Source organism: Polyodon spathula, chromosome 14, assembly GCF_017654505.1.
Source record: "Polyodon spathula isolate WHYD16114869_AA chromosome 14, ASM1765450v1, whole genome shotgun sequence".
Lineage (NCBI taxonomy): Eukaryota > Metazoa > Chordata > Actinopteri > Acipenseriformes > Polyodontidae > Polyodon > Polyodon spathula.
This window is the reverse complement of record NC_054547.1, coordinates 14867497-14887760: the sequence shown is the minus strand read 5'-3', so window position 1 is coordinate 14887760 and position 20264 is coordinate 14867497. Positions and strand designations below refer to the sequence as shown.

Genomic DNA, 20264 nt, shown 5'->3' with positions numbered 1-20264 from the left:
AATGTTCAGCCTTCAAATAAATCTGACTCATATGGCGTTTTTAACCATTTGCGTGGGGTTAATGGGGTCCGTCAAATATAATACTGGGAAACGTTTTAAATGAATTTGGACATTACTGCGCAATAAAAAGCAACCCATTCACCCTCGTGAAATTTATGCAATACATAACACATTTCTGTGCAAGACCTAGAATAAATTTAAAGAACGGATTCATTTGTCAAGCGAATGGAATCCCTGCACGTTTTCAGCACTATACAAAAGCTGCACTTTGTGTAGAAATTCAGTTTTAGTCACCGGTCATGAATTATGTAGACATTAAAGGTTTGCTGACATAGGAGGATTTAACAGTAGAATACTAAAGAAAATCTGACATGGGAGATGTCCGGGAGAAAGGTCCAAAATACGGGATACTGCCGGTAAATACGGTAGACTCCCGGTAAATACGGGAGAGTTGACAGGTCTGCACAGGAGATACGCTTAATCATTGACGAACTATAACTATCCTCACAGAACAATTTAAGATCAGCACATTAAATCACAGTGGTAGGTAGAGCTCTACACCTTACTGACAGTGTAATTGGCAGGACTTTCTATTTTTCTAACCTTTTTATATGCAGTAGAGAAGAATACGGTGACATCAAATGACTACCGTATTATGCGGAGCCCAATGCTTTTTTTGCAGTACGCCTGGAGAGTAGATGACAGCTGGAGCACACGCGCACTGTAGACGAATGAAGTTCTGTGGTAAAACAAAATCTACAGCCTCAGACATCATTTTGGTTTGGTCTCCTAGTGAAAACAGTACTGCACAAAGTTAGTTTATGGATTCGTGGTTCTGCAAAATTGATTTTTGAAAGTTCTTATGGTTTTTTATTGAACGTTACTGTACGCTTTGACGAAAATGTCAATTGAAAAGGAGTCCCTCGTCTTAGTGTTGTTCATTTTTATGCTTAGAATGACTGAATAATACGAACAACATAACTACAACATAAAACCAAAAAAAGCAACCAGATTATTATTTTTTTTTTGTCGTAATCCCCTGTTACAAGCATGACGTCTGTGGTAACTCAAGCAATGATCGAATCGTACACTTTGATGATCATCGTGATGGCTGCCTTTTTTATTTATTTCTGTGCAATGTTTTGGATTTTCTGTAATCCCAAACTTAGCAGTGAAACCGAAGAGGACGGTATGGTGGCTACGTGTGGTAAACGGTGCAGAAACTTGAAATACAAAGACATACCGTTAGAACAAGTGTATGTTTTGCATGGTCAACAAATAACTGAAAATCATTTGAACCAGACACATGATTGGAGGGAAGCACATACCACAGACGCCTGTCTCTATAATAACTGGAGAAACTCTGACAAGATGCTTAATCATGTATATTATTAGCAGATACAGTGATAAATGATACAACTCTACTGTCACTTCAGCAGTTCTTAACAATCAACTTTATAGATTCAGAAGTGGATCATACAGTACCATTATATTGGAAGGACCTACAAAATGCATTGGAACATTTGCAGCTATTCAAATATTGGATTCTACACCACAGCCTCTATAGCAATTGAAGTCGTTCATTAGGTAATGTCTAATTACGTCTTATCAATCTACCTGCAGTCCAGCTGATAAAAATAAACATATCCATAAAACAAAATACTGCATTTCCAGTTGTAATCTATTTTATAAGGGTGTAGCTGCAGTGTAGGGTGCAAATGAAATGATTTCACTACTGTCTGCTATGTGAAATGTTTTGATGACAGGGTTAAAACTACATTACTCAATATTGTATACTTATCCAAGTGCAAATTAGTTGGAAAAACACTGGCTGTAGCTAACCCTTAATGAACAACATGCAATTCAGATGTCCTACTCATTTGATGTGATATATAGCCATACAGACACTGCAATGTATTCTGTTTTTATGATTTTAGAAAAACAGCCTATATTTATGTTGATTAATATGAAACATAAGATGTATTAGCGCATGTGATTTACGTGACTATGTTGATTGCTAAATTGGTGTGCACAGTCAAACACATGTATTACAAACATAATCATTGCTTTATCAGGACCACACCATAAAGTTTGTCAGGCAACCCAATTTTGTATAGCCCACATTCAATCTTACACAAGGTTCTTGTGCAAGCCAAAAGGTATTTTATTTGATTAGATAGTTTTATATCCCATTTTAAACACAGGGCTGTGTGTAACACATATTTTATAACAAGCTTTGTTTTATCTGAAAATGTATGTAATACATGCAGTATATCACAAAGAAAAGGCCCTCTTTTTAATAAAATACAGTACACTGGTAATAGGACAGTGAATGATAATGAAAGGGAATGGGATAGGTAATTGAAACACCAGTGCCAACCTCAGCCATAAATTCAGAGGACTGTTCAACAGCGTTCATCAATAAAGTAAATTTACACCTCCATTAATGATGTTTCAGAAAATGAATAATGAGAAAGCAATTTTCAATTCATTTTCTTTAGCAAACTTTTAAACTACACGGTCCGGTGCCTGCCTGCCCAGACTATCAGATTGATTTCAGCCTTATTTGTTGCCCTGGGGTCTTGTGACAGTTAGTGTCTTTTTTTCTATAGACTTGTTTTGTAAACTTTCAATTCACTTTGAATATGGGGAGCTTTGTTCAGTTCCACAGACCAGTGCTCAAACCATTGCTACTGGTTTATCCTTTGGTGCACCTTAGACTGGGCTCTGCTGCAGAATTGTTACCTCGTATATTCTTCTGCGATTCTAAAATGAAATCTCATAGCTTTCCTGCCCTTAAAAAAAACACTCAATTGATTTGCTGCCGTCTGCCTGCAGTATCCTACAGGCTTGTATTTCCCAGCTGATGTCTTCCACTGATTGCATAGTTATTTTATGATGTTGCCCTCAGATCTCAAGAGCACAGCATTGATCCTCATATTAGGCCTGTCACTGATCTGCTGCTCTCTCTATAAATGTTGGGTTTTATTAACCCCTAGAGTACACAAGGAATTGGCTCAGTGTCACAAGGAAACTGAAAATTTGGATGACCAGATCCAACCTGTTGATATATTTTAAACCCATATATGTCACGTATGTCTCTTGTACCTTAAAGCTTAAAGCTGCAGTGCAACAGTCATAAATGTTGTTTAATAATAGTTTGACAAATTTAATAAAAAAACATTTTAAAAAAAGTTATATGGTATTGCCTATAACATTTTTAGTGTTGCTTGATTGTATTTCTATTTTTTTTCCCCCTGAGCTACATCAAAACAGAGCACCTCCTGCTGATGCATTATTAGCAGAAGCCCTTTTAACTCACAGAGTTACAGAGGAACACGAGAGTCTTAGTGCACAGAAGGGTAAACTATGAAATGGTGGAATATTAAACAGACCCCAATGCACTACACCCTTAACAGATTCTTTGATCTGTGTGCCAAACTCCTGATTACACTATTGCTTTTCTACCCTTGTACTGCCTTAGTCTCTAATCAGCTGCTGCTATTACCAGATAATTTCAAATTAAATGACACCTTATGCATTAGCCTGTCAGGTTTTATTGTATTAAACAAAGGAATTTCAGCATTTTAGCATGACTCTTACTTTTTTTATAGTGATATAGTATATATAATATAGTATATAATAGTATATAATGAATAATAAAATATAATATACCTTTTTTGTCTTAGTTATTTTTGCTTTCTCTGGCTTTATTAACAATGTAGTGCTCTGCCTAGTGTAGCCAGACTATCTGCCTACTGAACCACTATGTAGTGAGAGGATCTCAACAAAGCAACAGCTGGCACCCAGACTAGTGAACCAACAAACTGTACCTTCTACGTAAATTAAATTGCTCAGAATCCTGTAGCGGACAACATGAAGCCAGTGGAATACCAGATACTTCTGAGTTGCTCCTTTTGTTGCCTTATAGCCTGGAATTAAAATGCATTAAAATATATATTTTTTCATTTATCTGCACATCCTACCCCTCAACTTCCAAGTGAAAAAATATGCTAGAAATTTGTAGAAAATTAATTAAAAATAAAAACTGAAATTGCTTGGTTGGATAAGTATCCACCCCCCCCCCCCCCCCCCTCCCCTTGTAATAGCAATCCTAAATTAGCTCAGGTGTAACCAATCACCTTCAAAATCACACACCAAGTTAAGTGGCCACCACCTGTGTTAAATTGTAGTGATTCACGTGATTTCAGGATAAATTCAGCAATTCATGTAGGTTCCCTCTGCTGGGTAGTGCATTTCAAAGCAAAGACTCAACCATGAGCACCAAGGTGCTTTCAAAAGAACTCCAGGACAAAGTTGTTGAAAGGCACAGATCAGGGGATGGGATGCCAAAACAAAACGTGAAAAAAAGTTCAAGGGGGTGTAGACTTTCTATAGGCACTGAATATATATACTTTCAGTAAGATGTCCTTGAATGTCATGTGTAACATTTAAAGCATCACAGATTAAACCAAAATGAACTACAGGTACAAACACCCATTTTTACATCTTCACAGCTACAGTAATAGACTACAGAAATACTATGTTGTTGTTCATTCACCTTGCAGTCACCTTGATCTCATTAAAACCAAATGAAGAGGTTTCATGAATCTTTAATTGAGCTTTTGGCAAGCGCAGTGTGACAGGGTTGGTTCACTCCTCCTTAACATTACAGCACAGCTTTCATTTGTTTATATTCATAAAAATGTCTCAGCACCCCTGCCTAAAGCTGAATCACTCTGCATCATGAAGGACACGCAAGGACAGAAGTCACGAAAGGCTGCAAACTTTTCTGGGAAAATAAAGTAAGTGAAAGCAACCAGACACCATGAAACCCTGGAACTCAAAGGTACACCCAGGAACTAATGACTTTAACGGCTACTGTGAATATGGAGGAGGGGCGAGTCGAGGTAATGGTAATACAAGAAGTTTAGAGCTGACAAACTTTGAGCTTACATCCTGTAAACATCCCCAGGACCAAAACGTGGCTTTCAGTTATGGTAACGCTGTTGGTGTTCCCTGTTCGTTGTGTGGCTGCAAAGTGAATTCAAGCCCAGCTGCAGGGTCTGGTGGTGCAGCGGCCAATTTTCAAGACTCAGAGCCCAAACTTGTCACTGATCCCATTGCCAGTCCTAAATTCCACTTGGATCCCAATCCTACTGAACACCCTGGCAATGGGGTCCTGGTTCGAGCACACTGGATTGGTTTGAATGCAGGGTCCAGGGAGTTGGCTGCATCATCTTTGCAACTCTGTGACAACCTGATACCAGATCCTGCCTTTGAGGCTTCAAGACTTACCTTCAGTGGACAGGTTTTGCCTTGTGAAGGTAGGAGGATAAATCAGTTTTTATTTTGTATTCATGTAGGAATTAAATAACTTTATATAATTTAATAATTAATATCATGTTACATGTTATACGCCTGTGTAATTTGTTTCCTTTCCTCACTTCACCACAATCAGCCTCTTTTTTCAGAAGCAGTTTGTGCTGGAATAATTAGTAAGCTTGGGAAATAATGGTCATAGCACAACCAACAATAGAGAATCATAACATATAATAGATTATTCAAAATTAAAAGTAAGAATTTAAATGCTAGGATAATAGAGATGGTATAAAAAATCCCCATAATACAGTATCCAAATATCTAATGGCTGTTTATTTACTGTCACTGTTGTACTGTATGCAATAGTAACACACAGCCAAGTATAGCGAAGAATAACAACAACAAGGCAATTCAATGGTAAAAATGGATTGATTGACTGTATGGGAACGATGGGAATACATAGTAAAGTACAACATATGCTAAATGATGTACCTTGATAAACTTTCCAAGGGAAGGGAACAGAATGTGTTTCTATTTGCCTTTTTTCAGTTGTGGAAACAGGTGACCTTTTGTTTGAATGATTATTATTGGTGTTGGTTTTATTTAGAAATGCCCCATTAGTTTTAATAATACATTGACACGTTATAACACTAATAGGGTTACATTATTGATTTTCTTTGTAGGTTTTCAACACAGTTACGAGAAAAATGAACTGCCAGGTGCTTTTGCAAAGGTAAGATGATGCCAGCTTTACTGGATTAAAGGAGTGGTTTAAAAAATAATAAAATATACAAGACAGTATGTCCTGCTTTGCTCAGTTAAACTTCTAAGTAAGTACATTTACTGTATATAAAACATGCATGAAAACTCTAGGCTAAAAAAACAAATGAAAATGATTCAGTGCATCCAATAGGAACTGCATCTTTTAATATTCAGGTTATAAGATGCTACTTCTACCCCACTGCAGGTCACAGTGGATTCAGAGCAATTGAAGCCGTCAACACCAGGATGTCCAGTGTGCCATCTGGTTACGACCAAACTTCCCCAGAACTCCTTGGCCTCCTTTGATAGTCCGACCCCTTGTTCTGAGATGCAGACGGTTTGTCAGCCTGCTCCTTCATTTAAACACACTTCACAGATAAAGCCTGCACTCTTTAAACCACAGATGAATCCCTTTGGGAAACTTGCAGCTTTAAGAGCAGAATATACACAGTCCCTGAATTCATTGTGCCTATCCTGGCAAGGCACAGCATGTTGCCGCCATTGCTATGCCATCGCAGTAATATTCTGGTTAACATTTATTGTGAGTACTGTTTTAGTTATTATTACAAGTATAGTTCTTAGATAGATCTATTTAGGTCAATACCTAAATAAATATGAATATTCAGTGTGCATTGTGTATGAGTGAAACATTTCTTTCTCGTGTTTATTCATGTACAATAGGCCCTTTTCATAAAACACAAGTGGCTGTTAACATTGGCTAAGGATTGATACAGGAGAATAGACGGCTATCCATTTTTAGACACTTTCAATGAAAGTTTTTTTTATTTCTAAATTTACACTATAGTGTGTTTAGTAGTGGTCATTGACAGCAAACCTTATTCATCAATACAAGCAAAGTATTTCAATAAAATGTGCCTGAATCTTTTATGAATGTTTTTTTTTTTTTTTTTTTTTTTTTTTTAAAATGCATGTTTGTCATAAATAAACATGCATTGCAAAAAAATTCTGGTATAAGAATCAAGACCATTGCCTTATGTAAATGTAAATATATGTTGCTTTTCATTTCTGTTACTGCTTTCTTGTGCAGCTTTTGGTAAAAATCAAATTAAAACAGTTCACTTAGGCTAAAAGAGGATCAGCAAAATTCCTGAACCATGAAATCAACCCATTACCAATGTGTTGCTGAAACACTTTTTAGAAGATTCCTTGGAAATTTACTGTGACCCACTCAAAGAGCCAGCCTTGCTTGAATGAGCTCACCTAACCATTTCAAAGAAGCAGTTTTCTCTAATGTAACAGATCATACACACAGTTGGTTAAATGTTAAATACCCATGTCCTTTTTTTTTCTGATCGCATTTCTGTTCACATCTCGTATGCAGCAGTGAAGCCGCTGCTTACAGTACATCACATTTTACATTAAGCAAAACAAACTAAACAGTTAGTAGAATTTTTATTTCTCTTGTATTTCAGATACTGTTTAATGATTGATAGAAACAGGAAGAACTTTAACCTATTCAAAGTACAATGTATTGTTATTTTTCAAATTATATTTATTCTGTAAATTGATTACAGAGGTCACCTGTGGAAAGTGGGATTGGGTTACAGTAATCATTTCATTGTTTTAAAACATTCTAAATTCTCATTTAAAACAAAAACACATCGGAGTCAAATATAGCACGAACAACTGTTGTTGATGGACTGTATTTATTTTATAAAATGCAGCCTCAGGATATTTTCACAGCTTTCTTATGCTGTGAAACTAAATTAACAATGACACTGAATAAAACTTTTTCCTCCCGATCACTGCCTCCACGATTCGTTTGCACAACACCTACGGTGTCTGTAAAACACTGACATATTCTAGCATTGTGTTTCTGCTTTGAAAAGAGTGTTGGTCTATGACTAAAGCAAAGCTGCCAGACGGTCAGACAGGTAGCAATGATACTAAACTCCCAACGAACCATATCTGCAGTTGAGGGTAGTTTAGTCAGGTTTTTGTTTACATGCACTAGTACCAGTTTTCCAGCATAAACTTCAGTGTAATTCATTATGAAAGCTCTCTAGGCATCCAGTGAAGAACAAACCTGTTACTAGAATTCACTGCTATTTTGGTAGTTTTTTTACACCAGCATCTCAAAGAACATTAAATAAATGATTAAAGGTCACACACTACCCCATTGACCCCCAAAACTTGGATTTGTAATATGTTACAGAATTTAAAAAGACATCTTTAAATTCCTTTGACAATGGTACAGAAATAAAGATCTTCCCATGTAGTAGAAACATGTCAACAGATGCAGACAGACTGCAGATGTTGTTTGTACTGGTAAGCAGCAGTATAAATGGTATGGTCCACAACAAGCCAGAGTGCATTTATCTTCCATCCTCTTGTGCTCTGTGTTTGTTTCGCACTCTGCCTTCCAGCTCTAGTAATTTTTCATAGAATGTTTCTGCCATGTCTTCATCCAGGTCCATCTAATAATAATAATAATAATAATAATAATAATTCCATCAGCAAACTATTTGAATGCAATTTACAATCGTAACATTTAATCAATTATTGAATCCTTCTAACAATATATTTTAAGCAGGTTTGACTACATGCTGAAGACTTGACCAGTTGAACATGCAGAACTTTGTTCATGAAACACATAGCCAGGGCAGTCTAGAGAAACCTGTCATAAGCTTTATAAACCTGCCCCAACAGTGTACTGGAAGCTTTGAAATGTGGTTAAACTTTTCCCTACCTTTTGTGGCTTAGTGTAACCGTTTCCCAGTCCTGAAGTATAGCTGTGGTATTTTGCTCGAGGATCTAGGGATTCTGGCTTCTGATTAAACAACCAAAACTGTGGCAAAACAAACCCAATCTATCAGACATTGCACAGACAACACAACGTACTCTTATTATTTAAATACATTGACATTTTTGGGGTAATTCATTAGAAAACTTGTCATTGCAGAAAATTCACACAGGTTAGCAGTGTTAACTGTTTCTGCAATACTAAATATTGCAACAACAGTCAGTTTGGAAAAATTACAATATTGTGAAAAGTGACTACATTTATTATTGCTATTTTGTCTTCCTTTCTTTGCTGAAAGTTAACACCTGTATCCAGTATTCTAAACTACAGCTCCCAACTGTGACAAGCATGCACATGATCTGATGCTACCACACAGATTTATTGGGCAGGGTTGAGCAATAGCACTTTTTTCCATTGGGTATGTGAGAAACAAAGAATGAACTTCTCCAGTAGTTAAATGGATACACTATCTAAATCTTTAATTTCTTACCTGTTTAATAACCTATTATGTGGGTTCTCTATCATTCTCTAATGGCGTTTCTGCTATTATTTACAGTGAAGTACCCCTTTACTGTCTACAGTTTGAGGATTCTATATTTTGGTAGGAGTTAAGTAAATAAGTGTGACGGTTTCTCCAGTTAAATGTCATACATACCAAAGCCTCCGCTCCATTGTAAGCAGTAAGAGTGAACGTGTTGGTGAATATTCTAATCTGAAGGAGACAGGAACAAAAAACACTTATTGACACTGATAGGCAAAGCTACAGATATTTCTTATAGATAAACTGTACAAAGGACTCTTGCTACACACATTTACTGATGGGAACAAAATACAAATCTTTAAGAACAGGTGTGAAAGTGGAACCGGTCAGTATAGATGTACATTTACTAAAAGATATGTTTATATATTTAAAAGTACTGGTGCAGTGTTAAACGTAACTGTGCTTACCAGCCACATAATTGGCATAATCAGTGTCCAGAAAAATGATGGAAGGATGCCATAAGTTAAATTTGTCATCACAAGTCCAGGACAAATTACAGATGAATACAGGCCCTGCAAGGAAAAAAAAAATTATTAACTATATTAGTTATTATTCAGTGATCGCAGAAAAAAATCAAGGAATTTGCTCTCTCCTGTGGAGTTTTCAATTTTGTGAAAATTTTAACATTTGCTCCCTACTATCACTGTACATGTCACTGGAGCGCATACATGATATTTGTATAGTGAGAAGTGTGGCAGGGTTTCAGTGTGAGATTTAGTTCAGCCATGGAGAGATTTCTAAGGCCATTGGTGAGCTCCGGAAACAAATCTAAATCAGCACCGGCAAAAGACAGGGCACAAATGCAACATGCAAGTCTAGTATTTCCAACACACCATCATAGCTTCTGTTAAAAACGGCAGAAGACTATGACAACGACCATGGATAGACAAACAGTGGCTACTGAAGCCTGTTGTTATTGTTAAAGTTTTTTTTTTTTTTCCTTCCCAAAACTTTAAACTGCTGCTGCTTTGAAGCTGTGTGACTGATCAGGTTCTGACTTGGCAGGTAACAAGCTGGATACACTGGCTGTCAGATGCTGAAAATTTTTTTGCTGCTGCATCCTTGCAATTGACGCCGTGACGCATTTTTCGATAAAACCCTTCGAAATCTTCTTCTTGGGAACCAGTGAAGCGATTGAGCTGACACTTCACATATATCATCAGCATCCAAACCTGCATCACGTTTGCGAAGCAGAAGTTTCTGCGATAAATTTTAATGTCAAAATGGCTGCCACAAATCTCATCGAAACGCGTCCTTAACAGCAAACTGCTGCTATTTGAACACCGTTTGACCAACAAACTCCAAACATGGTAGTTATTGTCCCAGTAACAATGGAATACAAATATGTCAAAATGGTTATGTTTTATAAAACAAGATGGCTGCCAGGTGTATGTTTTCGTCTGAAATTTAAAACTGCCTCAATTGACAAACAGTTTACTTGGCTAACTCGAAACATCACAAGCATCATCCTTGACATTGTAGCAATACAACTGACTTTTAAGAAACTTACGTTAAACAAGATGGCTGCCTGATGCATTTTTGAAAAAAAAAAAAACTTTCAAAATGTTCTTCTGTGGAACTGTTGAAGTTGCTGATTTTAAACTTGGCACATTGAGAACTAAACACGCTTAGACGGGTACTGATGCTGGAGCTTGGGAGCCATAAAACTACCCGGCAGTTCTAGTTATTATTATTATTATTATTATTATTATTATACAAAAGGATTTTATAGTTTAGTTGCGAGTTCAAACCGAATTGTTGTTCTGTTACTATGTGAAAGGTCAAAGAAAAACAATTAAGACCTTGCTTGTTCTCCCTATGTTGCAGGTCCTGAAAGATGCCATTCCAATTATATATGGAAATACACAAGTTTTTTGTACATGGTGTAGTAACATGAATGCACAAAAAGGGAAGGGGGCGGTGAACTATACTTTATTTTATATATTTTAACTATATTTTACAATTACTTGGGATGACTTAACATTTTTGTAAAAATCCTCTTATTTTTTTTTTTAATCGTTACTGTCCTGTTTGTTTTGTGGTATGTGATGGTAGCACTTTCGCACTGTGGCCTTGGTCAAAGAAACAAATACATGTGTGTGTGTGTGTGTGTTAGGGAATGTCCAACGCTAAAATAATAATATTTTTAAATTAGGAAAGTGGGATTAGACCTTGTTTTGAAAGGAACATTATACATACAGTATTGACAGTACAGATATCTGCATTGTTTTCCCAGATGTTCACTGCAAATGGAAGATTCATTAACCCACAAAACCACCAGCCTTCGGTCCATTTGAACCCATTCTCATTTCAAGGCTCTGGCTTTACCTGCTTGTTATAGTGCCTGTTCAATGCCACACTCAGCAGATCTGAAGCGTATTTAGAGGAGCTGTAGGGCTCCACTCCTTGAGTGTGCTGGTAGTCGTCCAGACTGAACGCAGAGCTTCTGGCATTGCTCGATGACGTCCATATCAGCTGGGATGTGTTCCCAGGCTGACACAGTAAAGGCTCCAACTCTCTGATCTAAAAGAAAAATAAATTACAATCTTGCTGCCCCTTTCAATTGTAATTTTGTGAAGGAAGCTTTTTTTTTTTTAATCAACTACCATCAGAACTGATATTCTTGTGTGTAAGCAAGTTCATCAGAAACATGTGTGTTGTTAAAAAAACAAAACATAATATAAGGCTTTTTAAATTATCTCTATCATTTCAGTAATTAGATTTTATGTACAGTTCCAGCCAGTGGGCAAATGTTTGAGCTGTAATTCCTCAGAATTAGATTTTTCAATAGAACACTACATTTGGCAAGATTAAACCTGTAAACATCCACACGAAAACAGTATTTTTTCTTTACCTCATCTTATCAGTACAATATTTATTAAAACGCACTGTATTTACAGTTCCCTGAGATAAAGGCACTTTGTTCAAAAGCATCCTGTCTGCATCAGAAGGCATTATAAAAAAAAAAAAAAACACACACAAGTTTTCATTTATGACATCTTAATACTGACTATGGCTAAATGAATAAGATTCTCAGAACATATAACTACTCTACAGAATCCATTAGTACAGGCATTATAGACAAGACGCTACTCTTTGTATGAAAAGTTGCATTTATTGCTCAGGGGCAATATTTACTTAGAAATGGAAGTGCTTACTCTTTCAGTTCAGTGAACCAGGCATACTTTTAAATACTGCAAGTACAGGGGTGGCTGGGTCCCATTTAACTGGTTAATACCACTGGAGCTCTGAGTTAGAAAGACTGGTGTTCTCAACGTAGCTCTAATGTAAAACAAAAGAAGTGCAGTCTCAAGTCCCATAGTCACATCATTCATAGAGCTGTACTCATCAAAATCTTGCATTGCATCAATACCCTATCTTCTAAGTCGTGCATTTGGTAACAGGGCAAAACGTTATCTTGTACTGTACAAGCTTTTAAATTAGCAACCTTCAATGGGCAACAACAAAAACAGATTATATTCCTTCATTCATGCATTTTTACTTTTTCTTGCTAGTCCTTGCACACAGCAGGCAATCAAAAAAATGCCATGAATGTGCATGCCCCATTTAAACTTCATTAGATTGAATGCCGTGCCTAATAAATACATAGTAAAACCACGGGAAAAGCATGCAAGTGGTCAATTTTTATAAGGGGAGTTATAGCACACAGAGCCAACACTAGCACAGGGCAACACAACAATAAAGATCAATTTCTATTGATGACCATCATAGATTGTAATTGTTGTATTTGTATCCTTATATCCATATACCCACATAAATCAACTGGCGAATGTAGTCAAACATATTCTCAATTTATTTTAACAGGCGCTCTGCTTAGACTTGCATCCAGTGTTGAATCAGGATACAAGCTCCCTGCTACATCAGCTTGGTGCCAAGCTGATCCAAGCTACCCAGAAAATCTATTGTTCAAAGTGTCTGGCTACAGCCCCCAGTTTATAACCTCAATAATCAAAACAATGTGGATTATGTTGAAAAATGATTTGCAGTAATGCACACAACACAGGAGACAGCAAGACAGCGCTGTTTTTCGTAAACAGGGTGTTGTTTAATCACATCCCTTAACAGCATTGCATGTTAAGGGATGTTAAACGAGGCAGTCTTCCCAGCGACAGCGAGTGGAAGCGACAGCGAGTGGGAGAAGTACAGGCGTGGAAAAGTACAGAGCAGTTTCGAAGCAGTTTGAAAGCAGGCTGTCGGCTGCAGAAGAAACTAAACTTCAAAAAAAAAAAACCTCAACATGGTCTTCAAGCCAGTAATCTGTGACACCTGCTTGATGTGGGAAATCCAAGAAAACCCAGCGGAGCTAAACCAAGTGTGCGTAAAGTGCCGCGCGATCCAGGATTTGCATAAACTAGTAAGTATGCTAGAAATGGAGCTGGAAGAAGTGAGACAGCAACAGGATCTTGAGGAACTGGCACACCCACAATTCATGGAAGTCTGCATCACCCCTAACAGACTGAAAGCCACCAGGGAGATAGAAGGTCAGAACAGCTGGGTTCAGGTAGGCAGAAGCAGGGAAAAAAAGAAACTTCGTCAAACACAACCACCAGAAATCAAAACAACCAACAGATTTGAGTCACTTCAGAATTTTGATGAGCAGAACCAACAACAAGAGAATGAAAGGAACAACATCCAGGACCCTATTGACAGTGGTGACCAGACAGCAAAAAGAAGGGAGGTCATGATTGTTGGGGACTCCATATTGAGAAACACAGCAAGTTCAATTCGCAGTTTGGACCCCCTTACTACAACAGTGTGCTGCCTTCCGGGAGCCTCGGTCAAGCACATCACTGAAAACGTGGACAGGCTCCTAGAACGAACAGGAGACGACCCGGTAGTAGTCGTCCACATCGGTACAAACAACATTGGAAGAGACAGACCAAAATCCCTGCAAAACAAATTCAGAGAGCTAGGAAGGAAATTAAAAGAGAAAACCAAAACTGTGGTATTTTCTGGTATACTACCGGCACCTTGCAAAGGACCATATGGACAGCTGGAAATAATTAATCAAAACGCATGGCTGAAGACGTGGTGCACACGGGAAGGCTTCACCTATCTTGATCATTGGACCACATTCTACAACGAGGACTATCTGTATAGACGGGATGGACTGCATTTAAATAACAAGGGAACTAGTCTACTCGGAGAAAAGATCCTCGAGCAGGTTCAGAAGCATTTAAACTAGAAAGGAAGGGGGGAGAAATCAACAAAAAAACAGAAGGGAGACCGCATCAAAACAAGGACAACAACTCAGGTAAGACAACCATTAAATGTATTTATCTAAATGCTAGAAGTATCAGAAACAAAATTCTAGAACTTGAAGCTACTGCACTAACAGGTAACTATGATGTGATAGGTGTTACAGAAACATGGTTATCTGAGAGTGATGGGGACGAATATAATATTTGTGGGTATACACTGTATAGGAAAGACAGGCAGGACAGAAGAGGAGGAGGGGTAGCGCTATACATAAGAAACAGTCTTGAAGCCCAGGTGTTAAACCTGGACAAAGAAAATAAAACCGAATCAATATGGGTCAGAATAACAGACAAAAATTCAAAAGGCATAATAATAGGAGCATGCTATAGACCGCCAGATTCAGACGGTGAGCACAATAATCTGTTATACAATGACATTAGAAATGCGTGTAGCAAAGGAGAAGCCATACTAATGGGGGATTTCAACTTCCCCCAAATAAAATGGGAAAACCCGGTGGGTAGCGCGAAGGATGAAATAGAAATGGTGGAAATGACAAATGACTGCTTCCTAACACAATTTGTGAAGGCACCCACTAGAGGGGAGGCATGCCTTGATTTAGTCTTTTCAAATAACGAAGATAGAATAACTAAAACAGAGGTCAGAGAACCACTGGCAAACTCAGACCACAACATGGTCTCATTTGAAGTGTTTTTTAAAACCCCAAAAGTAATGACTAAAGCTAAGGTTTACAATTTTAGAAAAGCAAACTATGAAGGTATGAAACAGAGACTAACAGAAGTAGATTGGAGTAAAATAGAGAAAACACCCACAGAAGAAGGATGGTTGTTCTTCAAAAATGTAGTACTAGAGGCGCAAAACAATTATATCCCTAAAGTAGACAAATCTAAATGTAAAACTAAATTGCCAAAATGGTTTAATAGATCAATTAAAAAAAATATTCAGCGAAAAAAGGCACTTTACAGAGCATTAAAAAAGGACCAAAAAGAAAGTACGCAGAAAGAGTACACAGAACTGCAAACGCAAGTCAAAAAGGAAGTTAGAAAGGCCAAGAGAGAAATAGAAATGAACATTGCTAAGGGAGCTAAAACCAATTCCAAAATGTTTTTCCAATATTACAACAGCAAGAGAACATTCAAAGAGGAGATTAAATGTTTAAGAGATACAAATGGCAAAATCGTAGAGGAAGAAAAAAAAATAGCAAATATGTTAAATGATTACTTTTCACAAGTTTTTACAAAGGAAGATACTGACAACATGCCCCACATGTCATCCAGTTCCTATCCAGTTTTAAATAACTTTAGCATAACTGAGGCAGAAGTGTTAAAGGGACTAGGAGCTCTTAAAATAAACAAATCCCCTGGGCCGGATGAGATCCTCCCAGTAGTACTCAAAGAAATGAAAGAAGTTATTTACAAACCGCTAACCAAGATCATGCAGCAGTCTCTTGACACAGGGGTGGTACCGACAGACTGGAAAATTGCAAACGTAATACCGATCCACAAAAAGGGAAACAAAACTGAACCAGGTAACTACAGACCAGTAAGCCTGACTTCTATTATATGCAAACTTATGGAAACTATAATAAGATCCAAAATGGAAAATTACCTATATGGTAACAGGGTCCTGGGAGACAGTCAACATGGTTTTAGGAAAGGGAGATCGTGCCTAACTAACTTGCTTGATTTTTTTGAGGATGCAACATCGATAATGGATAATTGCAAAGCATATGACATGGTTTATTTAGATTTCCAGAAAGCTTTTGACAAAGTCCCGCACAAAAGATTAATTCTCAAACTGAACGCAGTTGGGATTCAAGGAAACACATGTACATGGATTAGGGAGTGGTTAACATGTAGAAAACAGAAAGTACTGATTAGAGGAAAAACCTCAGAATGGAGTGTGGTAACCAGCGGTGTACCACAGGGATCAGTATTAGGTCCTCTGCTATTCCTAATCTACATTAATGATTTAGATTCTGGTATAGTAAGCAAACTTGTTAAATTTGCAGACGACACAAAAGTAGGAGGAGTGGCAAACACTGTTGCAGCAGCAAAGGTCATTCAAAATGATCTAGACAAGATTCAGAACTGGGCAGACACATGGCAAATGACATTTAATAGAGAAAAGTGTAAGGTACTGCACGCAGGAAATAAAAATGTACATTATAAATGGGAGATATTGAAATTGGAGAAGGAATCTATGAAAAAGACCTAGGAGTTTTTGTTGACTCAGAAATGTCTTCATCTAGACAATGTGGGGAAGCTATAAAAAAGGCTAACAAGATGCTCGGATACATTGTGAAAAGTGTTGAATTTAAATCAAGGGAAGTAATGTTAAAACTGTACAATGCACTAGTAAGACCTCATCTTGAATATTGTGTTCAGTTCTGGTCACCTCGCTATAAAAAAGATATTGCTGCTCTAGAAAGAGTGCAAAGAAGAGCGACCAGAATTATTCCGGGCTTAAAAGGCATGTCATATGCAGACAGGCTAAAAGAATTGAATCTGTTCAGTCTTGAACAAAGAAGACTACGTGGCGACCTAATTCAAGCATTCAAAATTCTAAAAGGTATTGACAGTGTCGACCCAAGGGACTTTTTCAGCCTGAAAAAAGAAACAAGGACCAGGGGTCACAAATGGAGTTTAGAAAAAGGGGCATTCAGAACAGAAAATAGGAGACACTTTTTTACACAGAGAATTGTGAGGGTCTGGAATCAACTCCCCAGTAATGTTGTTGAAGCTGACACCCTGGGATCCTTCAAGAAGCTGCTTGATGAGATTTTGGGATCAATAAGCTACTAACAACCAAACGAGCAAGATGGGCCGAATGGCCTCCTCTCGTTTGTAAACTTTCTTATGTTCTTATGTTCTTATGTTCTTGTGTGAGCAAGCTGTCAAGAGAACCAGAAGGACCAATCAAACTGTTATTGCAACAGGAAATGGAAGTAATTGGAATGGTGCAAGGAGAGTATCATTAAGGAATTGAGTGACAAACAGCGCCTTGCTGGAGTTGTTACTCAGCAACCCGAGTGCAACAATGAGCTTGGTGTTACTTTCAATGACAGGGAGTAGCTATAGGGGCTGTGCTGTAAGCTGATATGTATAAAGGAAGAAAAACGAAGCAATCACAATTAACCAAAGCTTACTGTGCTACCAGGTCCCTGCTGGAAATTCATTTAAAACTGCATCTGTATTAGAATTAGTAAGAATAACTGGAAGAAAATGAAATACACCTTTGTCAGATCGGCCTTAATTCGGCTTCCACAATTGTTTAACCTGGCTTACTTGCTACAATATCCACTAGATGCTGGTATTGGTCTCTTTTTAAATTTAAAATCTAGATTATTATTATTATTATTATTATATTATTATTATTATTATTATTTATTAATAACATTTTAAATTATGCATACCTGACTTCTATCTATCTCTTCAATTAACTTTTTATGCCTTTAAATGAATGCTCAGCCTCATACCATTATGAAATGTCCAAAGACATTGGTGACAAAAACCTCCTGCAATCCGTCTGCAGTGACCCGGTCTTGCTGCGTCAGAAGACCTTCCCCGGTGGCAAACATACTGATCACCTTCCTGCAACAAAAAACACCAACACGACTGTGCTAAAGATGCTTTAACCAGCACTTTTTTACTCTATTGAAGCAAATAATGTCATACAGTACCTTAAACAGAAAGACAGATTTAAAAACGACTCTACCTGGAGAACAGGCCATTCACAAAGGCTCTAAGGCTTATCTGAGGATTGGGCATGATCCCTGCGTTCAGGTATAGGTAGTCTACTTTCTTATACCTGCAAAACAAAGGATTATTATTCCTCTTATTATTCCCAAGTCATAATGTGAATATGTATCAATGATTGCATTTACAAATACTGCAGTAAGGGCTAATCCCGGTTTTACAATCTCTTTCTTACCTCTTATTAGCATTTGCTGCAGAACTCTACCACAGGTTTTCCCTTTTCTTGTGTGGAAGATCTTTAGTTCTGTATTAATATTGATTATTTTATGGTATGCAGATCAAAGTACAATAGTGGTTACAATTCCTTTAAATGCTAAAGACAGGCAGACAACGTGTATATCACCATCATCAAAAAGTGAATGACAACCCCTGGCAGAACTAACAGAAACTCCTGTTTGCCATATACCTCTGTTTGATCTCCTTACATGCCTCCCACACAGATTGCAGGCTGCCCACGTCGACTTTGAGCAGGGAGACATCAGCTCCAGGGTGGGCAGTGTGCAGGGCAGTGCGGGCTGCTTCCGCCCGCTGCATGTTTCTACATGCCAGACACAGGTGGATCTGGTCATTGTGTGTGAGGAGACGCTGACACAGAGCCAAGCCAATGCCACTGAAAGAGGGAATATAAGGTTCCTCAGAATAGTTTTATCCTGCATAATTATAAGAAATGTACAAATTCCATGTTACACCATGAGAATCTTTTTTCTTTTCCTAAAAGGATGGATGAAAACAATATTCCAGAAACACGTACACGGGTTTACAGTACCCTATCACTCCACGTACACTGGGCCAGTTTACACCCCAGTGCATTCTGGTCAGTGTAGTCCTGCTATGAAAAATCCTTTATATGGTTGGATTTAAATGAACCCATATCCTCAGCAGCAGAATTTTAATGGTACATTACATTAAAAGTGTCAAAAAATACTCATAAAAGCATTTTAGCATTTTTCACTTTTAATGATGTGAGTTGTTTTTCTTTCTCGGTTTGTAAAGCACACTTACGTTACTGAAATGCTATATCACAGCTCTGAATATAATTTTTATTTTTTTCTATGCCTGTAGTACAGTGGTACCTCCAACAACATGCTTCTTTGAAGAAACACTGATTTTGGATTAAATATGATTTACTATACAGAATCGAATTTTCTATATAGAAATGTTTTGATTATTTATTTATTTATTATTTATTTTAATTAAAATAAAAAGTTCTTAAACCGGAACACTCTCCAATGTATTTGACTGATTCGCCACGTAAATAGTAAAACAGAGTAAATTACCTATTCGCTCCAGTGACCAGGACGACCTTCTTACTCATACTGGACACTGCACGACTAAATGTCAAATGCTGCAAAATGCGATACAATATTAAATCCTCAAGTCTTTAAGAATGATTAACACTACCTCTGATCAGCAGTCGTCCTATCTGGATGGTGTGATGCTTGTCATAAAGACTTAAACCAATTAGGTACGATCTACAGTCAGGCCAGAGGGACAAAATACTCTACTAGCAGAGCGCGCCAAATTAAAAAATCTGGCTGGGGAGAGAATTGCACTGCAATTTGATCAAGCACGTAGATTCAAGCCTCTGGTTGTACTACTGACACGGTTTGACACTGACACAAGAAAATCTGGTGGTCCATTAGAGATTTTGGTGGCCCTACATGTTTCTACGTGAACCTAAAAATAACCACAATACATCTGGAAAATAACACAGCATATGAGCAAAATAATTGAAGCAAACTGATTTTATGTTGACAAAATAATACTGTATAACACATTTAAAATGAATTAGGTCTATATTGTTTGCATCAGCAGGAGGAAAGTCAAAAGAAATACTTTTACTGCTTGTTACTAAGATATGGCACTTACATGTAATGTT

At 37.4% G+C, this 20264-nt stretch overlaps 1 protein-coding gene across 2 annotated transcripts; it reads right to left on the bottom strand.

Annotated features, from left to right (window-relative positions):
- Nucleotides 1–7478: 7478 nt before the first annotated feature.
- LOC121327382 (3-keto-steroid reductase/17-beta-hydroxysteroid dehydrogenase 7-like) lies at nt 7479–19812 on the bottom strand. 2 transcript variants are annotated; one of them, XM_041271398.1, is made up of 9 exons: nt 19663–19811; nt 18792–18995; nt 18345–18437; nt 18106–18220; nt 11718–11912; nt 9797–9901; nt 9504–9560; nt 8795–8893; nt 7479–8522 (listed from the first exon to the last, which is right to left on the bottom strand). In XM_041271398.1, exons 1-9 carry the CDS (start codon nt 19698–19700, stop codon nt 8421–8423), a joined length of 1008 nt encoding a protein of 335 aa, XP_041127332.1. In that variant the 5' UTR covers nt 19701–19811; the 3' UTR covers nt 7479–8420. The 2 variants fall into 2 exon arrangements, 1 of the variants encoding a protein (XP_041127332.1); XR_005951551.1 differs by lacking the exons at nt 7479–8522; nt 8795–8893; nt 9504–9560; nt 9797–9901 and adding an exon at nt 12548–12671 and having other exon boundaries at nt 11825–11912; nt 19663–19812.
- Nucleotides 19813–20264: the final 452 nt, after the last annotated feature.